A 22,411-nucleotide genomic window follows, 5' to 3' on the forward strand; every position below is an offset into this window, starting at 1 on the left:
TCAATGCTACATCACAGTTCATATGTTATATCAGTATTTGTACCATATTTTCAAAGATGCTGAAGCTAAATTCAATATTTGTTTCATATTAGTTGTAGTATTAGATCATTTAGGCGTGTGCAAACTGCTGAGGTGGCAACCAAAGAGGACATTTAACAGGAGTTCTAAAGGCCAGTGTGTGTGTGTCCGTCCCAAAAAGCTCAACTGCTGAACCAGAAGCTAAAGTTATTAATGACACATTAAGATGTCCATACATAGCATACTGCTTTATTTCCCTATACTGTTTCGAACACCTGGACCTGCTCATATACTGAGGACACATGGACAGCTCATAAAATCCACATGACCCTGTATGGCCATAAACACGAGCGCCTTAACGTCATGGAAAATGGTGTTTGGAGGAGGGGACAGGAGGCAGTGAAGTATTTTGGGTAAGAAAGTTGGAACTGGTCTAGCAGAGAGAGAGAGAGAGAGAGAGAGAGGGGGGGGGGGGGGGAAGCGGACAGCAGAGAGAAAGGAGTAATAACATTACTGATAAGGTGAAAGACAAGCTAACAATAAAAATGTCAACTTTCCCAGAAGGGAGAACCGACTGCATGCCCAGTCTAGATTTACATTTTAAGAGTTTCGTTGGTGTTCTTGTCCAGAGGAGCTTACAGTGAATCAGCAGGCAGGCATTTAAAGGAAACATCCATCTTAAAACAGTTTAAATCAGCTGTCGACAATGTATCTTGCATTTCTGGGCCCATGTTGTTGTTTGGTGGTGTATGTTATTTATTCCCATAAATAATTGGCCAAATGTAGACAGAGATATTTGAGTTTGAGAGAAGAAAATGGTTCAGCGATCTTAAACGTCAGGTTTTGGTTTCAGTCCCTCAGAATCAAAGAGCGAGGGCTTCTATCTTGAGCCGCCATTTTGCACCGACGTTTAACAATCATACTGGAAGAAATCCATCACAGAAGAAGCAGAGAGACCAATGGCCTCAACAGACCAGAATGTAATGCAGCCACAAGACAGGTTGTGTTTTGAGTAAGGGATGCGGCTTTCACTTTTTCTCAACTGGAAAAACGCTATCACTCTCTCCACCTACGCATAAACCCAGAAGAAGTTCACACCCGTTCTCTGGCCGTTGCTGAAAGTCATTCTGGGAAACGTAGGCACTCACTAACTGAAGTAGACGAAGCAGCTTGAGGGAAAGTGGGTTCGTCAAAACAGTAAATTACAGATTTCCAACAACTCTTGGAATGTACTGAACATCACAGATTGATGATATGCAACAGTTTGAGATCTGAGGGAGGATTTTTCCCTGAAGAGTTTGGCTCAAGGACACACAGCTGCTGGTCAAACCTCGAGGCTTTCCCACCACCAAACTAACTACTGATGAACACAAGCAGATAAGTCCTCTTGGCTCCCTGTGATGCTTGGAAAGTATCACTCGCAAAACCACTACGCTTTCAAGTTGAGTCGTTTTATTGTAAAAGTAACACAATAAGCACAAAGCAAAAAATAGACAATAAACAAATTCTTCGTACAGTACCTCCAAAAGCATTGACGGCCAACACATAGAGAAAACCCCTACCCATTAGTTAGCACAGTGATAAGACAAGTTCCTGGATAGATTTTGAAATGTACGTACTTTGATTGTGTATTTGTTACATCCAGTCACCTAACCTCTACCTACACCAGTAGTTTGGCAATAACTGTCCCATCTAATCCCTTAGTTACACACCTGCCCACCAAAACCTCCACACACTCTTACAGTGAATAAAAGCACAAGTGCTACCACTTAAATACATTTACCATAAATATTTTAGAACATATTACACCTGTTACACTTTATCAAATCATTCATTTCACCTCCTTTTAGCCATGATGCCATGGAGACATTGCTGTTGAATTATGAGTTGGTCCTCAATCCACATTTTAAAAAAAATGCAAATATCACATGTCGTGTCATTTGCTGTTGTCAGGGAATGTAAAAGAATGGAAACAATAAATAGTATTTATTATTATTAAGTTAAAAATTATTAAATTAGAAACAAAAATAGGTTGTTTCACTGAAACACAACAGATGTGCTGTATATACACAATAAGAATTTGTCAGAGATTAGCATTATTTATCTATACATCTCAATAACAGCTACCCTAAAAAAATGTAAACGTTGCTAAGAATGGAGTATAAGCGGACTGGTTTCTAGATATTAAGACTAGACTTAAAGTAACAGTCAGTGGAAAGATCAATTCGAAAAAAGAGTTTTGCCCTGAAACTCCTCCTGCTGTGACCGCGCATACAGCAGGACGGCTGACCCGGGACCAGCTACGGGAGGTGGGGTCACAGCGTCGGGCGGGGTCAGATCAGCAGGCGTAGTTGTTGTTGTGCTCCAGCCGGCCCACCATGCTGGACACCAGCTTCTGCAGCTGCTCGGCCCGCAGCTCGCCCGTCTCCAGCACCTCCTTGTGGTTGGCCTTCTCCTGGCTGTCGTAGTCCATCACCGCCCGGTTGGAGATCAGCGACAGGGCGAAGCAGCGCATCCCGGAGTGACGGGCCACGATCACCTCGTGCACCGTGCTCATGCCTAACACAGAGACCAGGAGAAGACCTCAGCATGTGGGGTATACAGTATGGCAATTACATGTTAAACAGTCTATTCGTTATACAGGAATGTGGAGATTCACATTATACATTACATTATAATCAGACATTAGGGTGTAATTTTAGCAAGAGATAAATAGTTACATTTATAAAGTGCTAAGATAAAGCGCTGTGGTAATGCTGTATGAGTGTGTTGGGTGTGTGTGTGTGTGTGTGTGTGTGTGTGTGTGTGAGACAGAGAGAGAGAGGCAGAGTTAACAGTAGATGTAGATGTAACAGTGTTGAGGTTAGTTAGAGTACTCAGATTACGTTATTAGTTACTTTTTAAAATTAGAATGTTGTTACTTTTATTTTTCTTTCATAGGCCTATTGTTCCACTTTTTGTTGGTGCAAAATTTTACAAAAGTAGAAGAAAGTAAAGTCCTGCAGCATCTCATGCAGCCAACATGCTATTAATTGAAAAAAAAACAAAAAAAAACACATGTTCTAACTCTGCTTGATATAAACGAGATTGGCTTACTGTTTTAAAAACCAAGCAATAGTTTAACAGCAATAACAATCAGCAGCACGGCATGTTTTAGAAGTGGGTAACGCAAAAATACTCAAACAAGTTACTTCTAATAAAGAGCAACTTTGTAACGTAACTAGTTACTTTTTAAGGTAAATAATGACGTAAAGTAGCTAATTACTTGGGAAAGTAATTTTCCCCAACACTGGGTTTAAAGTATTACATTTAGTTGAGGTTTTTAATGACTCATGGACTAGTCCTGTGACTAATATAAAAACTTCCTCTCATGTGTTAGATAGTTGGATTAGTTTGAACATAATGTGTGTGTGTGTGTGTGTGTCTCCAAACTCACCAACAGCATCGGCTCCTAGTCTGTGCAGCATGCAGCACTCTGCGATGGTTTCAAAGGACGGCCCTGCGAGGACGCAGTACACTCCCTCCCGCAGGAAGTCGCCGAAGCCCAGCTCTGCTCCCACCTCCTGCGCCAGCTGCACCAGCTTGCGGTCGTAGGCGTCGGACATGCAGGGGAACCGCACGCCAAACCTGAGGGGAGGAGGGTGGCGTTGACTCATCTAGAGCAAAAGGTAGGAATCTACACCCTGACGTAGCGCTCCCGACAGTGAAGCGCCCCCAATTGACTCAGCTAACTTTAAAGGAATACTGTTGGTTAACTTCCTCGTGAGAACAAAGACAACAAAATCATCCATGTGTCCCAGGCAGATTGTTGGCTGCGGTGCTCCATGCTAACACATTAGCATACACTGTGCTGAGTGATAGGAGGCGACTAGCATTATCTCAAAAGTGAGAAAATGAGAACTTGTAGCAGCTCTAAAGCTAAAGTGGTGAGTAATCGGAAATTATATGTGGCTACGTCTGGCAGTTTTGTGTAGGAGACTGGTAAAGTTTACACAAAATATGATACAAAAATAAGGCACTACTTTTCTGGTTTCCATAGGAAGTGAAGTGCTGGGAGACCAAAAGTCACGCAGCGGATGAATACGTGGTTTCTCTATACCTGATATAGTTCCAAAAATAAACCTGGCTGCATCAAGTTAATGAGAAACCATTTTTTTTTAAATTAATGAATGTACAGGCCACATCATAAAATTTTTTTTTTTTTTTTATTACTAAAAGGTCATTCTTCTTACATTGTATGCTAGTGGCTTACTATCACTCAACACAGTGAACTGATAGGTAAACTGATAGCATGGAGCCAATGATTTACCAGGGACATGTCGATGATTTTGGTCCATGCTGTCATCACTTAACGGGACAATAGAGGCTTTTCAATCCTGCCAAGATTCTGGGGGAATCACCGAATACTTGTATTTCTGGGGCATAAAATGGTCAAATTTAAAGCTACTGGTGCACTATTTCACCTATTAGCAGCTCCAAAACAAAAATATTGGTATCAGCCTTGAAAAACCCATGTGGGTCGAACCTTAATCCATTGATCTCCTCCACCTACGTTTCATTTCATCATTGGGCCACTCTCTCACCCTCTATACAACCTCCCCATCTCCTTCCATCCATCCCTTCCTCCCTCCCTTCACATCTACTCATCCATCCTTCCACTCGCCCCTCTCCTCCACCCACCTCTCATCGTTGGGTCCAGCCAGCGGGTTGTTTCCGGCGAAGCCCGGCATGTTGATGTGGTCCTTGATGATCATGATGTCTCCCACTTTGTAGTCCTGGTTGAGGCCTCCGGCTGCGTTGGTCATGATCATCGTCTCCACGCCCATCAGCTTGAACACACGCATGGGCAGCGTGATCTGGACAACGCAGGAAAATAGAAGGAAATGTAATGTGCTTGTACACACAATAATAATTATAACAACATCCATAATAGCACTACTAGCTTTAATTGCATTTTCGGTGGCACTTTTCAAGCAACTTTAGAACAACAAAACAATAATGAATAAAAGCCAATAAGAAGAAACAAAAGTGTCAGAATAAAAACCAGTTACACAAGAGTAGAACATGCAAATACAATGAGACTAAAATAGGTAGCCTATCAAAACAGGTTTTTAGGAAATGTCACTCTGGTACTACAATATAACTGTTGCAAAGGTCGTAGGTTAGTATTTGAAGAATTTGTTTCTTCTTCAAGGCGCCCCAATTAAGAAAACATGGATGTGACAAAAACATTTGCAAGGCGACATGTTTTTGAGGGATTATTTCCTGGCGGAGACTAACATTTCTCCCTGTGGGTGTCAGCTGACTGATGGGAGGCAGAGCGGAACGTACCGCAGCGCTGAGATGAAAACACTCAACTCAGCACAATGAAATAAGGATAAGACAGAAAGTTTGACTAAACCAAATGAAGGTTTCACTGTGATGATTATCTCACTCTGTGGAAGTTGATCTTCATACTGTGCAGGCAAATGGCTTCTTCTGAAGAAAGGAAAACGAGCGCTGATATCTCCAACTACACTGACTCTGTACAGACAAACCAGCAGTGATGGAACAATGCACTTACCTCACGATACAATTCGACGTGGTTTGCGATGCGATACAACCACGATGCAATGTAATCAATAAAAGTTCAATCACTACAAAGTCTGACTGTGCAGAATTCTGTTTATTTCTGAGACACACATCTTTCTAGTAATGACATTGTCTCGCTAGAATGTAAACAACAATTTAAAAATGTCATTACATAGCGCAAATAATATAATGTCAATGGAGAGCTTGTGAAATTGTGATGGGCAAGCCGTCTCTTCTGCGATTACTACAGCAGAATAAAATATCACGATTCATTTTTCTGCCCCGCGATACGTATTGTCACATTTTTGTATTGTGATATATAGGGCTGAACGATTTTGAAAAAATATCTAATTGCGATTATTTTGACTGATATTGCAATTGCGATATGATTTGCGATATTAGAGGGAATGATCATTTTTACATCATTATTCTCATTTTCATTGAAAAACGTATTAAAATGATTACGGTGTGATTTTTGCGGGGATCTGTACCAAACAAAGATGTTTTCTTAAGTCTGTAGAATATGATGTGTAGGCCAGGACATCTCTGCAGCACGACAATATTTAATTTAAAATGGTATTTTGACACACATTTCGCCTTTAACAAATATTGCGCCTCCTGCGATTTGAAAATTGCAGTAGGCCATATTGCGATTTCGATAAAATTTTGATTAATTGTTCAGCCCTAGTGATATATTGAATTTCGATATATCGTCCCGTCCCTACAAACCAGGAATAACGTAAAGGAAAGGGGGGGAGCTAGATGATTAGCACAAACAAAAAACAGCGGAATTACCCTTTAACTACAGCACTGACTGCTGTTGTTTGTAATCCCTACTCACCTTCTGGATGGGATATCCTTCATAGAGGTGAAACCTGCCCTGCATGCAAACACACGGCTTCCCATTTAGTGTCCCAAACACCAGCTGGCCAGCATGACCATGCACTGCAACACACACACACACACACACACACACACAGTTAAACACACATTAGAGCTCACCAACATGCACACGCATCCACAGCTGTTTTTTTTTTAGAGACATACCTGTGCTCTGGGGGAAGTTAGGAATGTCTTTGTACTTGAAGACCACCGGGTCCTTCAGCATCTTAGCCAGGCCGCCCAGACCTGAACCGCACACGATGCCCACCAGGGGGCGCAGCTCCGTGTGGGACAGGAGCCAGTCGGCCGTGACCTGGCACTCGTCATAGCTGTACCTGAGGGAGGGAGAGAGAGAGAGAGAGAGAGAAGGAGGGAGGGAGGGAGAGAGAGGGAGGGAGAGAGAGGAGAGGGAGAGAGAGGGGGGAGGAGAGAGAGAGAGAGAGAGAGAGAGAGAGAGAGAGAGAGGGGGAGGGAGAGAGAGGAGAGGGAGAGAGAGGGGGGAGGAGAGAGAGAGAGAGAGAGAGAGAGAGAGAGAAAAAGAGAGGGAGAGCGAGATTGGGGGAGGGAGGAGAGAGGGAGAGAAACAGGCATTTTATTTTATTTGACATCTTTGTTAATTCTTTGTTACTTAATATGTACATTCATCTATTCTTCATGTGACTTTCTTTTCTTTATTCTTTCTTTTATTGTATATTGTTATTATTACAATTATTATAATTTATTTTCATTTAATTCTATTTTTTATTACCATTATTAATGTCATTATCGTCACTGATTACTTCCAAAGCTTTAGCAATAATATTTTGAATTGTACTTCTTGCCAATAAAGCTTGAACTGAACAGAGTGAGAGAGAGAGACAGACAGAGGGAGAGAGAGAGTGAGAGAGAGAGAGAGAGAGGGAGAGAGAGAGAGAGAGAGAGAGAGAGAGAGGGAAATTGGAAGGTGTTTTGTACACAATAAACACCATCATGCCCTCACTTGGCCTCTGTACTTGACTGTGTACGCATGCGTGTAAAAACTGCACTGCTTCCAAAACTGCCAATAATTTCCAAAAGAAGAAGAAAACTTATTAACCAGGAAAATATGGACTGGCAGAGATGTCTACATGTCTACATGCACGTACACTCACTCACTCACACACCCACACACACACACACACACACACTGAATCCTCTTGTGTAGTTGATGTTGGAAGGACTGAGTAGCCTTTATTGTGCAAACAGTGTGTTATGTCTGGGTGATGAAGCACGAGCCCTTTACACACCTTACTGTAAACAAAGCCTCTTTCTCACACACTCACACACAGACAGACACACACACCCACACACACACCCACACACCCACACACACACACGGGGATTAACAGGGTTGAGTAGGACACTACCATTACTAGCTACTTTTTATGTCTACCTTTTATGACTCTTGCCTTGCTTTTGTATTTCTCACTTTTTATTAAGTGTTTTATTTCCTTTTGGAACATTTTCATGAAGTACACTGATGAGGTGAATCCAGGTAAAAGACATGATCCCTTATTGATTTCCCTTATTAAATCTATACCGATCACAAAGGAGGAGATGTAGATGAAGAGAAGCAGACGAGCTAGAGAAGGATTTTGAAGCTTTGAGACAGATGAGACGTGGATTGTGTAAAAAGTGCTGCAACTCAATATGAGGAAGATGCCCCTCCCTAATGTTTTGTACATTCAGTGTATTCCCTTACCACCCAACACTGAATATTACGAGAGAAGTCTGAAGAGACAGACTGCCAGGTCACCTAGTTGGAATAACAGTAATGAACTTGGCAGCAGTGTTAAGGCCAAATAAAGACCCACAGTACCAGAAGTCACAGGCTCACTCACTAAATACCATCTCAGTTTGTAATCCAAAGACACGAAGTCCCTTCCTCATGAGTAAAAGCTCTGTGGGTTTGCAGAAATGACGTCACGACGGAAACATTTCACTGCGCACATGGGCCAAGTAGGGTTTTTTCCCCCCCGTTTCATCGCAGAGCCAACTGGGACTGGTTTCCTGCTCTGTTGCTTGTGTGTGTGTGTGTGTGTGTGTGTGTGTGTGGGCGGGGGGGGGGGGGGGGGGAGACGCGTTTTTCATGATTGCCTAACATACAGCTTTACTGTACAGCATCCTGTCAGCATCCTTAAGGAGTCAGACATCCTCACGAGGCAGCCGATACACTTTAAATACACTTGTAATTAAATAGCCTGACTGTAATTAGTTCGCTTCCCTTATCAGCCTACATAGAATTGACTGGTGATGAGAAAAAAGTGAATGGCAGTTCCGCAATGTCCTTATTAGGCTACTTATTCTGTACATTATTAAAAAAGACCCTCAGGAAAGTGATCTACGGTTTTCCTATAATGATTTTGAGAAGGATACTATAGAAATATCATAGCAAAATTATAAGCCCCTATAGAAATATTAAAGGAATATTACAGTGATGCCATAGGGGATGGAAATAAACCATTCGAGTACTAGAACCTCACTATAGAGTACCACAGACACACTGTAAGTCCCTATAGGAATATTATAGGAATATAATAGGGATATTTCGTTAGCCGGAACAGCAATATTGATTACTCACCCAGCCGCAGACTCGGGGAACATGATGGATATGAAGTGTGATGCTCTTCAGAGAAACAGTTGAAAGTGATGCAGGGGGAATCCGCAGCTACAGGTCAGCTCTACTGTAACAGAAGGCTATTTGAGTTCCCAAATGGAGGGATATTATAACAGCCCCCTTTCCCTCCCAAAACCCCCACGGCCACATCCCCTCCCTGCGCGTCACAGGTCGGGGGACGCTCTGATTGGACGCAGCGCAGGCGTTGTTCAGATGCGGATGTGATGCGTTCACCTCCCGCACTGATGCTGCCTCCAGGTGCTGCTCGTAAACTCGTATTTAGCGGATTTAACCAGTCGAGAATACGTGTGTCAGTGCACATCATGAGCTTCTGGTAGGAAATAACAAAATAAACCCTGTGATACATGTTTTTTCCTTTCTTTTTTCCTTTTCTTTTCTTTGGTCGCTGTTATTTATTATTATTATTATTCTTATTGTGCTACAGAACCAGGAGGAAGAGGAGAGGATTCATAAAATGTTTTAGTTTATTATCCAAAAGTTGCTCTACATCATGACATTTTTGTAGCAACATAAATAAAGTCTTGGCCAAAGCCATTTTGCTGCAAAATAGCTGACCAGTAAAACTAAAATTTAAGCAAAGAGTGAAAATAGAAACATACAATGCAAATTATTTACACAGAATGCCAAACAATAGCATCTAATAATAAAATAGCCTGTATCTCGTTTAGCATTAATTGTTGTTACGTCTTCACACGCCCTCCGCACCCGAAACATCACAACTTGGCCACTCAGTCATCATAGAAAACTCAGATTTTCCCACATATCTCATGATTATATTTTTTTCAACTTTGTTGCATTTTTCATTTGCGCACAACTCCTAATTCTATTAATTGTAATATTTCCGACAGCACTTGAAGGCAGCAATATACCTCTTTATTAACATATTCTCAACGTGGTCGTGTTGCTTTTTGGGCTGATGCAATAGAGTCAGACCCAACCATGCTTGCAAACACATGAGTCATCATGACACAAAACCTTAAGAAAAAAAGGGGTTAAGCCCTTCTGTCTGACTAACCCATGAGAGGAAGTATATGTGAGTCACAGGATTAGTATAGAACAGTCGTTTAACTAAACTTTCAGGTTGAATGGGAATAAAAAATTCCCAGTTCATGCAACAAATTATCATTCCTATCCACTATTACATTTCTCTCTCTCTCTCTCTCTCTCTCTCTCTCTCTCTCTCTCTCTCTCTCTCTCTCTCCCAAAAAGCAAAACTTGTGAGGATATCTTTGCCGCCCGACAGGAAAAAGCTTAATTTAATGTTAGGCGTTAAGGTGCTAATTAGTATCTGGTTATGGTAACGCAAGGGTTAGATTTAGGCATCTAGCTTTAACTTAAATTTACCACTAAAAACACACACATCCTCTTCTCCGCAGCGGTCTGCATCAATCTCATTCAGCTGCACACATTCATACCTTTCATCCCACTCACCCCCAGCTGTCTGCTGCTGGAGCTGAGCAGCTCGGGGCATCTGGAAGGGTTATTGTGGGAGAAGGGGGCGTTACTTATAATCATCACCCATAGGTTAGAGTTACATAAAGAGTCAAGGAATGGAATGTCCTTGTGTGTGTGTGTGTCTGTGTGTGTGTGTGTTCGTGACTGAGAGACAGACAGAAGCCAAGCCAGAGAGACCAGACGGAAAAAAATACAAAGAGAGAACCAGCCCAGAGGGTCTTCTTTTTATGGAAAAACTAGTTTTAAATTACTGGTGTGTGCATGTGTGTACACAAGGGTGTGTTTATGGGAGAGTGTGCATGTGTGTTTGCATGTGTGCATGCATGTATGTGTGTGTGTGTGTGTGTGTGTGTGTGTGCATATGTGCATGTGTGTGCATCCATATGTGTGTGCATGCATTTGTATGTGTGTGTACTGTAAATGTGTGTGTGTCATGTACCTGCTGTGGCAGCAGCACAGAGCAGCAGTGTTCTGGTTACCCTCAGTTATGTAACAGCTGATTTGTATTCAAGCAGTTGGCCTTGCTGCGTGTTGATACTGGCTCGCCAGCTGAACCTGCACTGGCTGTGCAAACAAATTGAGAGGAATCACCAGCTGATGGATTTGCATTTGCAACAAGACACAGAACAGATACAAGCTTTTGTCTCTTTACAGGCTGTGTGTCATTTCAATGTAAATGAATATTCAGAATCGCTTTGAGGTGCAAAAGTACTTTTTGTGCTCAAGAAAAAAAAGCTGGAACTGTGGTGTTTCACGCCACTCCCCCTTTTTGGCTGTCAAAGTGGGATGAACCCTGCCAACTGGACACACTCCAGCTCCATACTACACACTGCAGCTCCATAATACACACTACAGCTCCATACTACACACTACAGCTCCATACTACACACTGCAGCTCCATACTACACACTGCAGCTCCATAATACACACTACAGCTCCATACTACACACTACAGCTCCATACTACACACTACAGCTCCATACTACACACTACAGCTCCATACTACACACTGCAGCTCCATACTACACACTGCAGCTCCATAATACACACTACAGCTCCATACTACACACTACAGCTCCATAATACACACTACAGCTCCATACTACACACTGCAGCTCCATAATACACACTACAGCTCCATACTACACACTACAGCTCCATACTACACACTACAGCTCCATACTACACACTGCAGCTCCATACTACACACTGCAGCTCCATACTACACACTACAGCTCCATACTACACACTGCAGCTCCATACTACACACTCCAGCTCTACACTACACACTCCAGCTCTATACTACACACTACAGCTCCATACTACACACTACAGCTCCATACTACACACTGCAGCTCCATACTACACACTGCAGCTCCATAATACACACTACAGCTCCATACTACACACTACAGCTCCATAATACACACTACAGCTCCATACTACACACTACAGCTCCATACTACACACTACAGCTCCATGCTACACACTGCAGCTCCATACTACACACTCCAGCTCTATACTACACACTGCAGCTCTATACTACACACTGCAGCTCCACACTACACACTCCAGCTCTATACTACACACTACAGCTCCATACTACACACTCCAGCTCTACACTACACACTCCAGCTCTATACTACACACTGCAGCTCCATACTACACACTGCAGCTCCATACTACACACTGCAGCTCCATACTACACACTGCAGCTCCATACTACACACTCCAGCTCCATACTACACACTGCAGCTCCATACTACACACTACAGCTCCATACTACACACTGCAGCTCCATACTACACACTGCAGCTCCATAATACACACTCCAGCTCTACACTACACACTCCAGCTCTATACTACACACTACAGCTCCATACTACACACTCCAGCTCTACACTACACACTCCAGCTCTATACTACACACTGCAGCTCCATACTACACACTGCAGCTCCATACTGCAGCTCCATACTACACACTGCAGCTCCATACTACACACTACAGCTCCACACACTACAGGTTCATAATAAACACTACAACTCTATACTACACACTCCAGCTCCATAATACACACTACAGCTCCATAATACACACTACAGCTCCACACACTACAGGTTAATAATAAACACTACAACTCTATACTACACACTCCAGCTCCATACTACACACTACAGCTCCATAATACACACTACAGCTCCATAATACACACTTTAGCTCTATACTACACACTGTAGCTCCATACTACACACTACAGATTCATACTACACACTCTAGCTCTATACTACACACTATAGATTCATACTACACACTCCAATTACATTAAACCAAACCCATTCGAGTTTCTACGCCTCATATTGACCTACAAGTCATTTTCCTCACTGTGTGTGTGTGTGTGTGTGTGTGTGTGTGTGTTTTATTGTGTCTGTCTGATGCCAAATAACTTAACCTCGTTGCAGAGCAAACTGGGTCATTGTTTTGTGTCGGGCCACCTGACTTCCTGGCCTCATTGTCGTCGCTGTGGGGTGAAAACCTTGTATGTCTAATGTTGATTTTCAGGTTTTCACTTCAGTGGAAGGATTCCATGCTCTTCTTTGGGTTGAGAAAATTGTACGACTCGGGCTTATGAATACTTTTCAATACCCATTGGACAACCTGAAAAATACACGTGTTTTTCTTAGTTCCTGAAATGTTGACATTTTGGAAATACAAGGTTTTTACCTGACAACAGTGTATTAACTCAGAGAATTTAGGCTGAACACAGTTGCTGTTTCTCAGTAACGGCCTGCATCAGACACACCAATACACTTCCTGAGACCTGCCCAGTGCAACCACAGTCTTCCACTGGTGGCACTGAGCGCCTCCAGTGGAGCAGGTGGGGTGAGGTGCCGTGCTCAAGGGCAAATTGATGGTATTTGTTGAGGGAGAGGAGAGTGTGTCCCATGACTTTCTCTATACAGGTTTTCCAAGTAAAGTAGACTGTAACAGCATGAAGTGTGGGACAGAAATCCATTACAAACATTTATGTATTTACTTACAATTGTTACTTACTAACAGTCTCAAATGCTTACTTAAATATAGATTACTGAATATAAAGTATATGTTGTATATATACTGTATATATAAGTATATGTAATAGTAAGTAAACATAAGTGTATATATATATATATGCTTATACATATATGTATGTTTTCTATTTATATGAATATGTATAAACACATTGCTATAAAATATAAGCATATCAATGTATGTGGTATGAAATTGTAAATGTAAATATAAATATAACAATGCGTGAAACTGAAGAAGCAAACGTGAATTTAGAGCAATATACATGATGTGAAAATGTATGATATTCATATTACAGTAACAAGCCTGCAGGAGGCCAAACATATTGAAAGTGTCACGGCGTGTCGATATGCGCTTTAAAAACTAGACACCTTATCAAATAGATTCACTTATGTGCCGCTTGGATATATCTGTTACTAGCTGTCCCTTTTACAAAAACTCCAGAACGGAGGAGGCACATGTACAGAAAACAAATGGCAGTGTGCAAAAATGCATGTGTGTTATTACCTGCCCACAGTGTCACTATATTATCAGAGCATGGGAGGAGGCAGCATAGGTATAAGGAAAGTGTCATATGTGCTGACTCATGTGCAGGGAATACACAGAAATATGCAGAAATATGTCCAGAGGACAGCAGTACAGCAAACAGTACAGCAAAAGACTAAATATGTAAGATCGCAGTCCGATGATGGCAGTCGGCACAAAAGGGCATCTAACATGCAACTGGGGAGGATGAGGATGAGGATGAGGATGAGGATGAGGATCAGGCTGAAGATGCTCCATAGCTGCATCAGCTCACTATAGAGGGGGGTGGGTGGTGTTATGTAAGATGGAGCTCAGTTTAGTTCTCATCCTCCAGGCCAGGAGTCTCAGACCATGTGCCACCATGGAGGGCTGAGAATCTGCATGTTTTCATTCCAAACAGACGGCACCAGGGCTAAATCACAAATCCAAAAATGCCAACTTGATGCTTGTGACCCTGCTGTGGAGAAAGTTCCTCCCAAGCTGTGTGGGAGAGAAAGACTTTCTCAGGAAAGAGAGCAGAGAGAAGCTTCCTTACAGTGTGAGGTGGACTGTGTGCTTGACATTGTGCAGTCAATTAATGAAAGACACAGCTGTTCATTTTCCCAGCTGTTTCATCCATCTGTGTACTGTAGACTACAGTGCTGCAGACATGATGTGTCGTTCTTGCAATGAATCTTGGGGCTTCCCATTCGTTCTCTTTGGTCAAATCACCATCCGATACTTCCGGGACCTTTATCCATCCGATGAACCTCGTCTGTCTTGTTATTGTTTTTATTATTCCTGAGGAGAAGTCAAGTCGAGTCAAGTTCGTTTATTTTTATAGCCCTTTATCACAAGCATGTCTCAGAGGACTTTACAGAGAATGTGTCTAGCTAGATCTAACTAAACACAATCAATAGTGAACAAAATTATATAGGACAAGCATAGCGAAAAACACAAGGTAGGCAAGAACAGATTTTAGAAGACAAATAATCTACCTATTCTACAGCCTAACCTGCCCGGCACCCCCAGCCTTAGACCCTGATGCACACAAGGAAAGAACTGGCCAAACGTAAGTGATGTGATGTCACATCAAGATATTTCCAGTGCAGCTACAATGGAGTTTGAGAGCAGAAAATAATGCAGCTATGTACCCATGAAATACATTTGCATACACATTTGCCTGTTTCATGTTATTATTATTATTATGATTATTATTATTATTATTATGGTTATTATGATTATTATTATTAATAGTAGTACTAGTATATTTTCGAGAAATATATTTCATGTCTGATATTTTTGTTGATTACTTATTGTATTTCATTCAGGCCTGGTGTCTTTCTTTCTTTCTTTCTTTCTTTCTTTCTTTCTTTCTTTCTTTCTTTCCTTCGTTCTTCCTTCCTTTCTTTCTTTCTTTCTTTCTCTTTCTTTCTTTCTTCCTTCCTTTCTTTCTTGCTTTCTTTTGTTCTTCCTTCCTTTCTTTCTTTCTTTCTAGTCAATTTCCTGAGGATAAACATGTTACTGTGCGTTCCTTTCAGGTATGCAGACTGAAGCCCTTTTCCTATGAGAGAGATGAACAACCACCCTGGAATAACACACACACACACACACACACACGTAGACACACACACACACACACACACACACACACAGACACACACACACACACACACACACACACACACACGTCCTCCTGCAAATGGAAGGAGAAATTTGTTATCTGTCGCCATCTGTTGGCTGAACTCAACCTTGCATCAAGAGAAGAGGACTGTTTTTTTCACTTCATCCTTAATTCCATAGTGCAAACAATGTCACATAATAGAAATAATAATGTAGAATTAAAATTAAAATTAAAATTAAAATTATGTCTATGCCATTATACCATTAAACATATACATTCTGTTAGAAATTAGTTTTATGTTTTCATATGTATCAAAGAATATTGGAGAGCATCCATGTCTTCTTCTAAATTTGGATGTTTTTATTAATTTTTTTACTTTTTATAAACTATGGTTTTTAATAGCAGCAACAGGTTTGTGCATCACATCTGCTTATTTACTGCTTATGATGTCTATTATGTATTATTATTAATTATGCATTTTCTACTATACAATAATTATTTATATCATGTAATATTTAATTATATTTATTAGTAATTTATTATCTATTATGTTCAGTGTGGTAAATGAATGGCTGGTGAATGGGTGATGACTACATGATATGATAATACCTCATTGACTGATGTCTCAGATATTTGTCTTGGATGATAAACAGCTGTTTCACATCATATCACATTCCTTTACAGATAATTTTTTTTTTTTTTGTACAAATATTTGAGTAGAATGAATACTGAATGGATGATGAGTGAATTATGAATTGATGAATGAATGAATGAATGAATGAATAAATTAATGAATGAATGTGTAATAAATCCATGAACAAATAATGACTGAATTAACAATGATGAATGATGAATGGCTGAATGAATAAATGAATGGATAATAAATTCATGAACACATGATGAATGAATGAATCCATGAATGATTGACGACTTCGAGAATGAATGACTAAATGGATAATAAATTCATGAGCAAATGCTGAATAAATGAATGAATGAATGAATGAATGAATGAATGAATGTATGAATGAAGAATCCCCGCAAGCCTCTAAACTCCCCGCGACCCCGTGTCAATGTATTCACATCGGCCCGGGACACCAAGACCCAGTACAGGAAGGAAGGGATTCTACAAGGAGCTTAAACCGCAAAACAGCAAATAATTATGCAAGTGACAGGATAGAGCGCTGGATAAAAGGCTGAAGAAAGAGAGCGAGAGAGGGAGAGTTTCTAAGGATGAATAAAGCGGAGGTAAAGCCACCACCACCGCTGCCATGAGCCAAGAGCACTGACTGACCCTTTCAAGCACACACACACACACACACACACTCCCTCTTTCCTCTAATATCCGGTAACCCCTTCCGTGCGACTGATCTTGTCACATGTCCAGCACAGAGGAAATGGTAAACAGCTGCGATGAATCCACAAGCTGACTGATTTTAACTCAATTTTAAGACAAAATACAATGGAAATAGTTAAATTGGTCTGGATAGCGGTAACAGCTAAAACAGAGTCAGAATCACCTAAAAGAATATATTAAGTTTTTGTGAGATTGGCTTGTTGGACACCAAAATCATTCCCAGTAAAACTTTAGCAGTACATAGAGTATGTTGAGTGACATTAGGTCAGTGGTTCTCAACGTGGGGTCGTGGAGTTGTTAAACTTCAGCATTATTTCATTTACAAGAAGTTAACACAATTAGAGAATAGTTTCAGTGTTATCTCTCTACCTGCAATGCAGATAGTCATGGAATTCTGCACAAAATCATACCGAACAATAAAGATATTCTCAGATTTGGGTTCAAGAGACAAAATCTCATCAAATGGGGGTCCGTGGCCCTAATGTGTACTAAATTAGGGGTCCTTGATATGAAAAAGGTTGAGAATCAGTGTATTAGGTGACTAGCATTATTTAAAAAGTGAGAGAATGACAACTTGTAGCAGTTATAAAGCTAAAGGGTAAGTAATAGGCCTATGCGGCCAATTCTGTCAGTTTTGTCTCATCACTTAATCGGCCAATCTACCAAAGACTTGGTGTATTCCTTTAGTTTGCGAAGTACAATAAATGTGTAGGAATCTGTCTGACACATGGTACAGGGGCAACTTCACTTTCAAGAAGACAGTGCAAGACTTACAGTAGATAATAGACTTCACATATCACTCTATAATGCTGTTGTTAAAACTTTGTAACTTCAATCTTGGTGATTTTCACATTTTATCTTGAGTTGAAGGATTACATGCTCCTCTGCGGCTTGAGAAAATTATAGTACCCTTTGGTCTTATGAAACCGTTTCAAAACTCATTGGATAAACTGAAAAAGTGGTGGTGATCAAACTGAAAACAAGGCTGTTCTTCTGTTTTGGAGATTTTCCACTGGACAGCGACGTCCGACATGTATATTCAGCCTGAAATGTACGTGAAAACAAGTAGAGGGGAGAAACTGTTGTTCAAATCCTTAAATCATGTAGCAACCTTCAACCATAAGACCAGGGATCAAGCCTCTGTGTTCACAAGCATCCACTCTACTGAAGTGTGCTTGAGCAGTGAAGCCCTTCCAGCTCCAGGGCTGCTGTTCTGTAGCTGAGCCTGACTTCTGACCTTCATGGGGGAGTGGGAGGGCAAAAAGAGACTTTCCATACCAAGTCACGTCTTTATCTAATGCACAGGTGTGTACCATCTACTCATGTTAGCTTCAAATCTCCTCCATCTTTCCTATCACTCCACCGCACACTGTACTGCACAATCTAATATCACAAAAACAGCAGAGTAAAATGTCAAAAAAAGCCTGAACTTTGTACCAGACGGACACTTTGGGGGCTATTTGGCACATTTGACCAGTGGTCCTCATCGAGCCCCTCCACCTCTCGCTTTTCGAATCAAATAACGCTTTGTCACCCTCTCATGAGCCAGAAGAAGGGGCCGTATTCGCCTCACGGATGTCCCTCTTTATATGTTTGAGCCTAGCAGGACACTCAGTACAGACGCTCTTGGCCGCAGCAAATACCGGGCACAAAAGCTGTGAATAGGGGGCTCTGAGGGTACCCCCTAAACAAGGGTGTGTGTGTGTGTGTGTGTGTGTGTGGTGCAGGGGGTGGTTTGTTTGGGGCTGTTTGTCGGCACATGTGCGCATGTGCACGAGTTCATTTGTGGCGTACGTGCGTGTGAGGCACCCTACTCGCATGCATCTATCTGTGTGTGTGTGTGTGTGTATATGTGCACGTTTGTGGGCACTCTGTACTTGCAGTGGGAGGGGAGGAAGGGGGTGCAGGTGGCATCTTGCAGAAGTAACACAATACATGTAACAAAACATGGTGGTCGAAACCCAATATTTCAAGACTCATTTCAGGCCGATTTGCAAAGCCAATTGTGCATTTCCAAGGCGATGTATTCACTACTTATTGTAATATTGAATATAGTGTGGGAGGAGCAGCGATCAATTATTACAGCAATTACACAGACGTGCGCAGGGCATAGCAGGAATTTAGGGGGGAGAGAGAGAGAGAGAGAGAGAGAGAGAGAGAGAGAGATGCCTCTTATATAGCCAAGTCCTGTCACTTTGGGAAGAATTTGCGAGCGCTCAGCCTGGGCTTTGGGTCAGTAAAGAACGAGAGCCTGAGCAATGACTGTCTCCATAATTCTCCTCAATGGTGTATCAACGTCGAGGACCGCAGGCTGCTGAAGTTCCTCCTCCTCCTCCTGCAAAATCAGAGTCAAGTTGGGATGCAGCGAGTGTGCTGTGCGCTGTGAGCATGCGTACGAAATCAATGCAGACATGTGGAGGAGAAACTGAGGCTCCAGGCTCCTAACTCCTCTCTGCATGAGTCAATTAGTTTGCAATCCCAGCTGAAAGGTAAGCAATTCATTTTCTTTGCAGAGTAATTACTTTTAGCCACAAAGGAAATAAACACGGATTTGGTCTGTCAACAAAATGAATTTCCTGCTGAAATTAAGAAATGAACAGTCCCAGCATTTCATATAAATAAGGTAACATTGGTGGGAACAGCACAGTTTTCCATTTGTCAATTATGACTTAATTGAGAGGAAGAAAATTTGCATATTGCAATATAATACATACATTGCTCTGATTTGTTTAAAAGTTGTTTCATGTAACTTTTTCCATTTATTAATATTAATTGAACATTTATTGTTCAATTCTCATGCTCTTAGATAAAACAAATTTGTTTTATGAGTTACAAAGTCTTTTAAACTTTTACACCTGTAATAGGAGGATAGATTTCTGACTAAACTCCCCTTTGATACATCTGCAGAGGGATGTCATCGATTCTAACATAATTTTTTAATTTGGCATGCAAATGTAAAGCTGGTGGTTTTTGTTCAAAATAGAATAAAAACCGTATATCACTTTTGATCAAGTAGTAAACAGATATTGCACTGCATGTCCAGGAATTCCTGCAGAAATCTAACTTGGCTCAGAGAACTGAAATTAAAAATACACTCAACAAAAGAGTTATTTGCAGCGCCATTAAGCATCTACAAACAGATTTCCTTTTTTTAATTAGTGATCTTGGGGAGAACCACTGTATTAAACCAAACCTTCCATGAAATTAATGAGGAGTTCAGAGTCAGAATCATTGCAGTTGCCAAATACAATAAATGTACAGGAATTTGACTTGGTGACACTTGACATACTGGTCTTGTATTATTCAATGGATAGGACAAGGCACTAACACTGCCAGGGTTAAAGGTTTAAATCCCACTGGGGCCGCCCATGTTAAAAATAAAAATGCATGCACTCATAATGCTGCAAGCAGGGATGAATTGGCGGGAAACCCACCTCAACTCTAATTAACCTCCTTTTTCTTTGCAGGGATAGAGTTGACCTTTCTTTTTAGGCTGACATACATCTAAATTCATTCATTAAGTCGTATCAAAGTGGTTATATGCAGTTTTTTTGGGAAAAAAGTAGGTATTGGTGGTTTGCCTTATGATGATCACTGACTTGAGATCATAGTTTACCTGCCTTTTTATTTATCACTAACTGTAAGGCACTTTATATGAAAGTGTCCACCAAATAGCTTATGATATATTATATGATGCAGAGACATTTTCAGAGTTTGGAGTTATGCACCTACCCACACGGCACAACGGGACCTCAGATATAGTAAAGCAGAGTCAACGGGGAAACGGAAATATCTGGCCAACTGAATCAGCTTTTAGAGCATTCGATCTGACAATTGTCGGCGTTTCATCTCAAAGACCAGAAACACACTTAATCACTCCTCAAAATGTAGTAAGTGCAGTTGACGCAATAAAGCTTTAAATGAAAGCAAGAGAGAGATCTGAGATGAGAACAGTTCACAGTATGAGTCAGAGGGGGGCAATGGTTAGTCAGGCTAAACTTAGACATTTCTGTTGTTATTGCAGCTCACTATGGGGTTTGAGAGTATGGAGAGTATGGAGTACTAACCAGTGATGTGGTAGTAAGTAGAAAGGGGGAAAAAGTATGACCAAAAATCAACAATAATCAATTATATTTTCAGAAAAGCAGTGGTTTATGCTTCCTTAAAAGACGCTACCCTCATTTTACATCAGTTTGAGACTTTGAACAGTTTGAGCAGGTGGTGAAACTTTATTCTGCAAATAATGAGGAGGGTGAACTGAGTTAAGGTGCTTTTACCCTAAACTGCACTACAGGTGGAAAATGTGGGGAAACTTCTGCCAATGGAAGTTTCCACTTTTAGACTGATTAACACCCATACAGTCATATAGATGAATAGTCACTGGGCTTTTTTTTTTTTTTTTAAATTTTACTGCAAGGGAAGTTTACGGAAACTAAACTACGGAAATTCAGTGAGTGTGTCAAACAGAAAGTCGGTTTGAAGGTGGGGAACGAGAGCGAAAGAGGGAAATAGAGAGAGAGAGAGAGAGAGAGAGAGAGAGAGAGAGAGAGAGAGAGACAGGTATATAGAAAATGAAAGTGCATGCAGCCAACAGAGAGAGAGAAAGAGAGAGAGAGAGAGAGAGAGAGAGAGAGAGAGAGAGAGAGAGAGAGAGAGAGACTTTTACTTCGAGTCATAGAGCTTGGAAAGTTTTTCATCGTTACCTGTTACTTATTTCATTCTTTTCTGGTTAATTCCCATCATATTTGGATATTTGGATGGCAATACTGTTCATGTCACAGTCCTGCTAATACAGTGAAATGAAAGAGGGAGAGAGAGAGATCGAGAGAGAAGGGGAGACAGCGGAGAAATGGAGATCGAGGGGTAGAGAGAGAGAGAGAGAGAGAGAGAGAGAGAGAGAGAGAGAGGGAGAGATGGAGGGGGATTACTCCTCACTCCGGAATACTAACGAGGGCCTTTTGTCACAGATCTCTTTCTCTCTCTCTTCCTCTTCCCCGTTCTCTCATTTTTTCTTTCACTCATCACACACACACACACACACACACACACACACACACACACTAATACATGTGTAATTGTGCGCTCACTCTCAGATAATTGCACACACACACATACATAATCACACATGAACGCCCACATCCACACACACATGAACATACAAATACACGTATAATTGCATGCCCACTCTCAGATAATCTCTCTCTCATACACACACACACACACACACACACACCTACACACCTACACACACACACACACACACACACACACACGGATGGC

At 41.3% G+C, this 22,411-nt stretch overlaps 1 protein-coding gene across 1 annotated transcript in view; it reads right to left on the bottom strand.

Annotated features, from left to right (window-relative positions):
- Nucleotides 1-1,453: 1,453 nt before the first annotated feature.
- Nucleotides 1,454-22,411, bottom strand: part of pnp5b (purine nucleoside phosphorylase 5b) — a 36,896-nt gene continuing 15,938 nt past the window's right edge. Inside the window, exons 2-7 of the mRNA XM_071921585.2 lie at nt 9,071-9,168; nt 6,637-6,806; nt 6,431-6,534; nt 4,699-4,874; nt 3,455-3,645; nt 1,454-2,577 (exon numbers count right to left, since the gene is read on the bottom strand). Of these exons, the coding sequence (XP_071777686.2) occupies nt 2,357-2,577; nt 3,455-3,645; nt 4,699-4,874; nt 6,431-6,534; nt 6,637-6,806; nt 9,071-9,093 (885 nt within the window). The 5' untranslated portion in view covers nt 9,094-9,168 and the 3' untranslated portion in view covers nt 1,454-2,356. The remainder of the gene's footprint in view (nt 2,578-3,454; nt 3,646-4,698; nt 4,875-6,430; nt 6,535-6,636; nt 6,807-9,070; nt 9,169-22,411) is intronic.

This window comes from Centroberyx gerrardi, chromosome 13, assembly GCF_048128805.1.
Source record: "Centroberyx gerrardi isolate f3 chromosome 13, fCenGer3.hap1.cur.20231027, whole genome shotgun sequence".
Classification (NCBI taxonomy): domain Eukaryota; kingdom Metazoa; phylum Chordata; class Actinopteri; order Beryciformes; family Berycidae; genus Centroberyx; species Centroberyx gerrardi.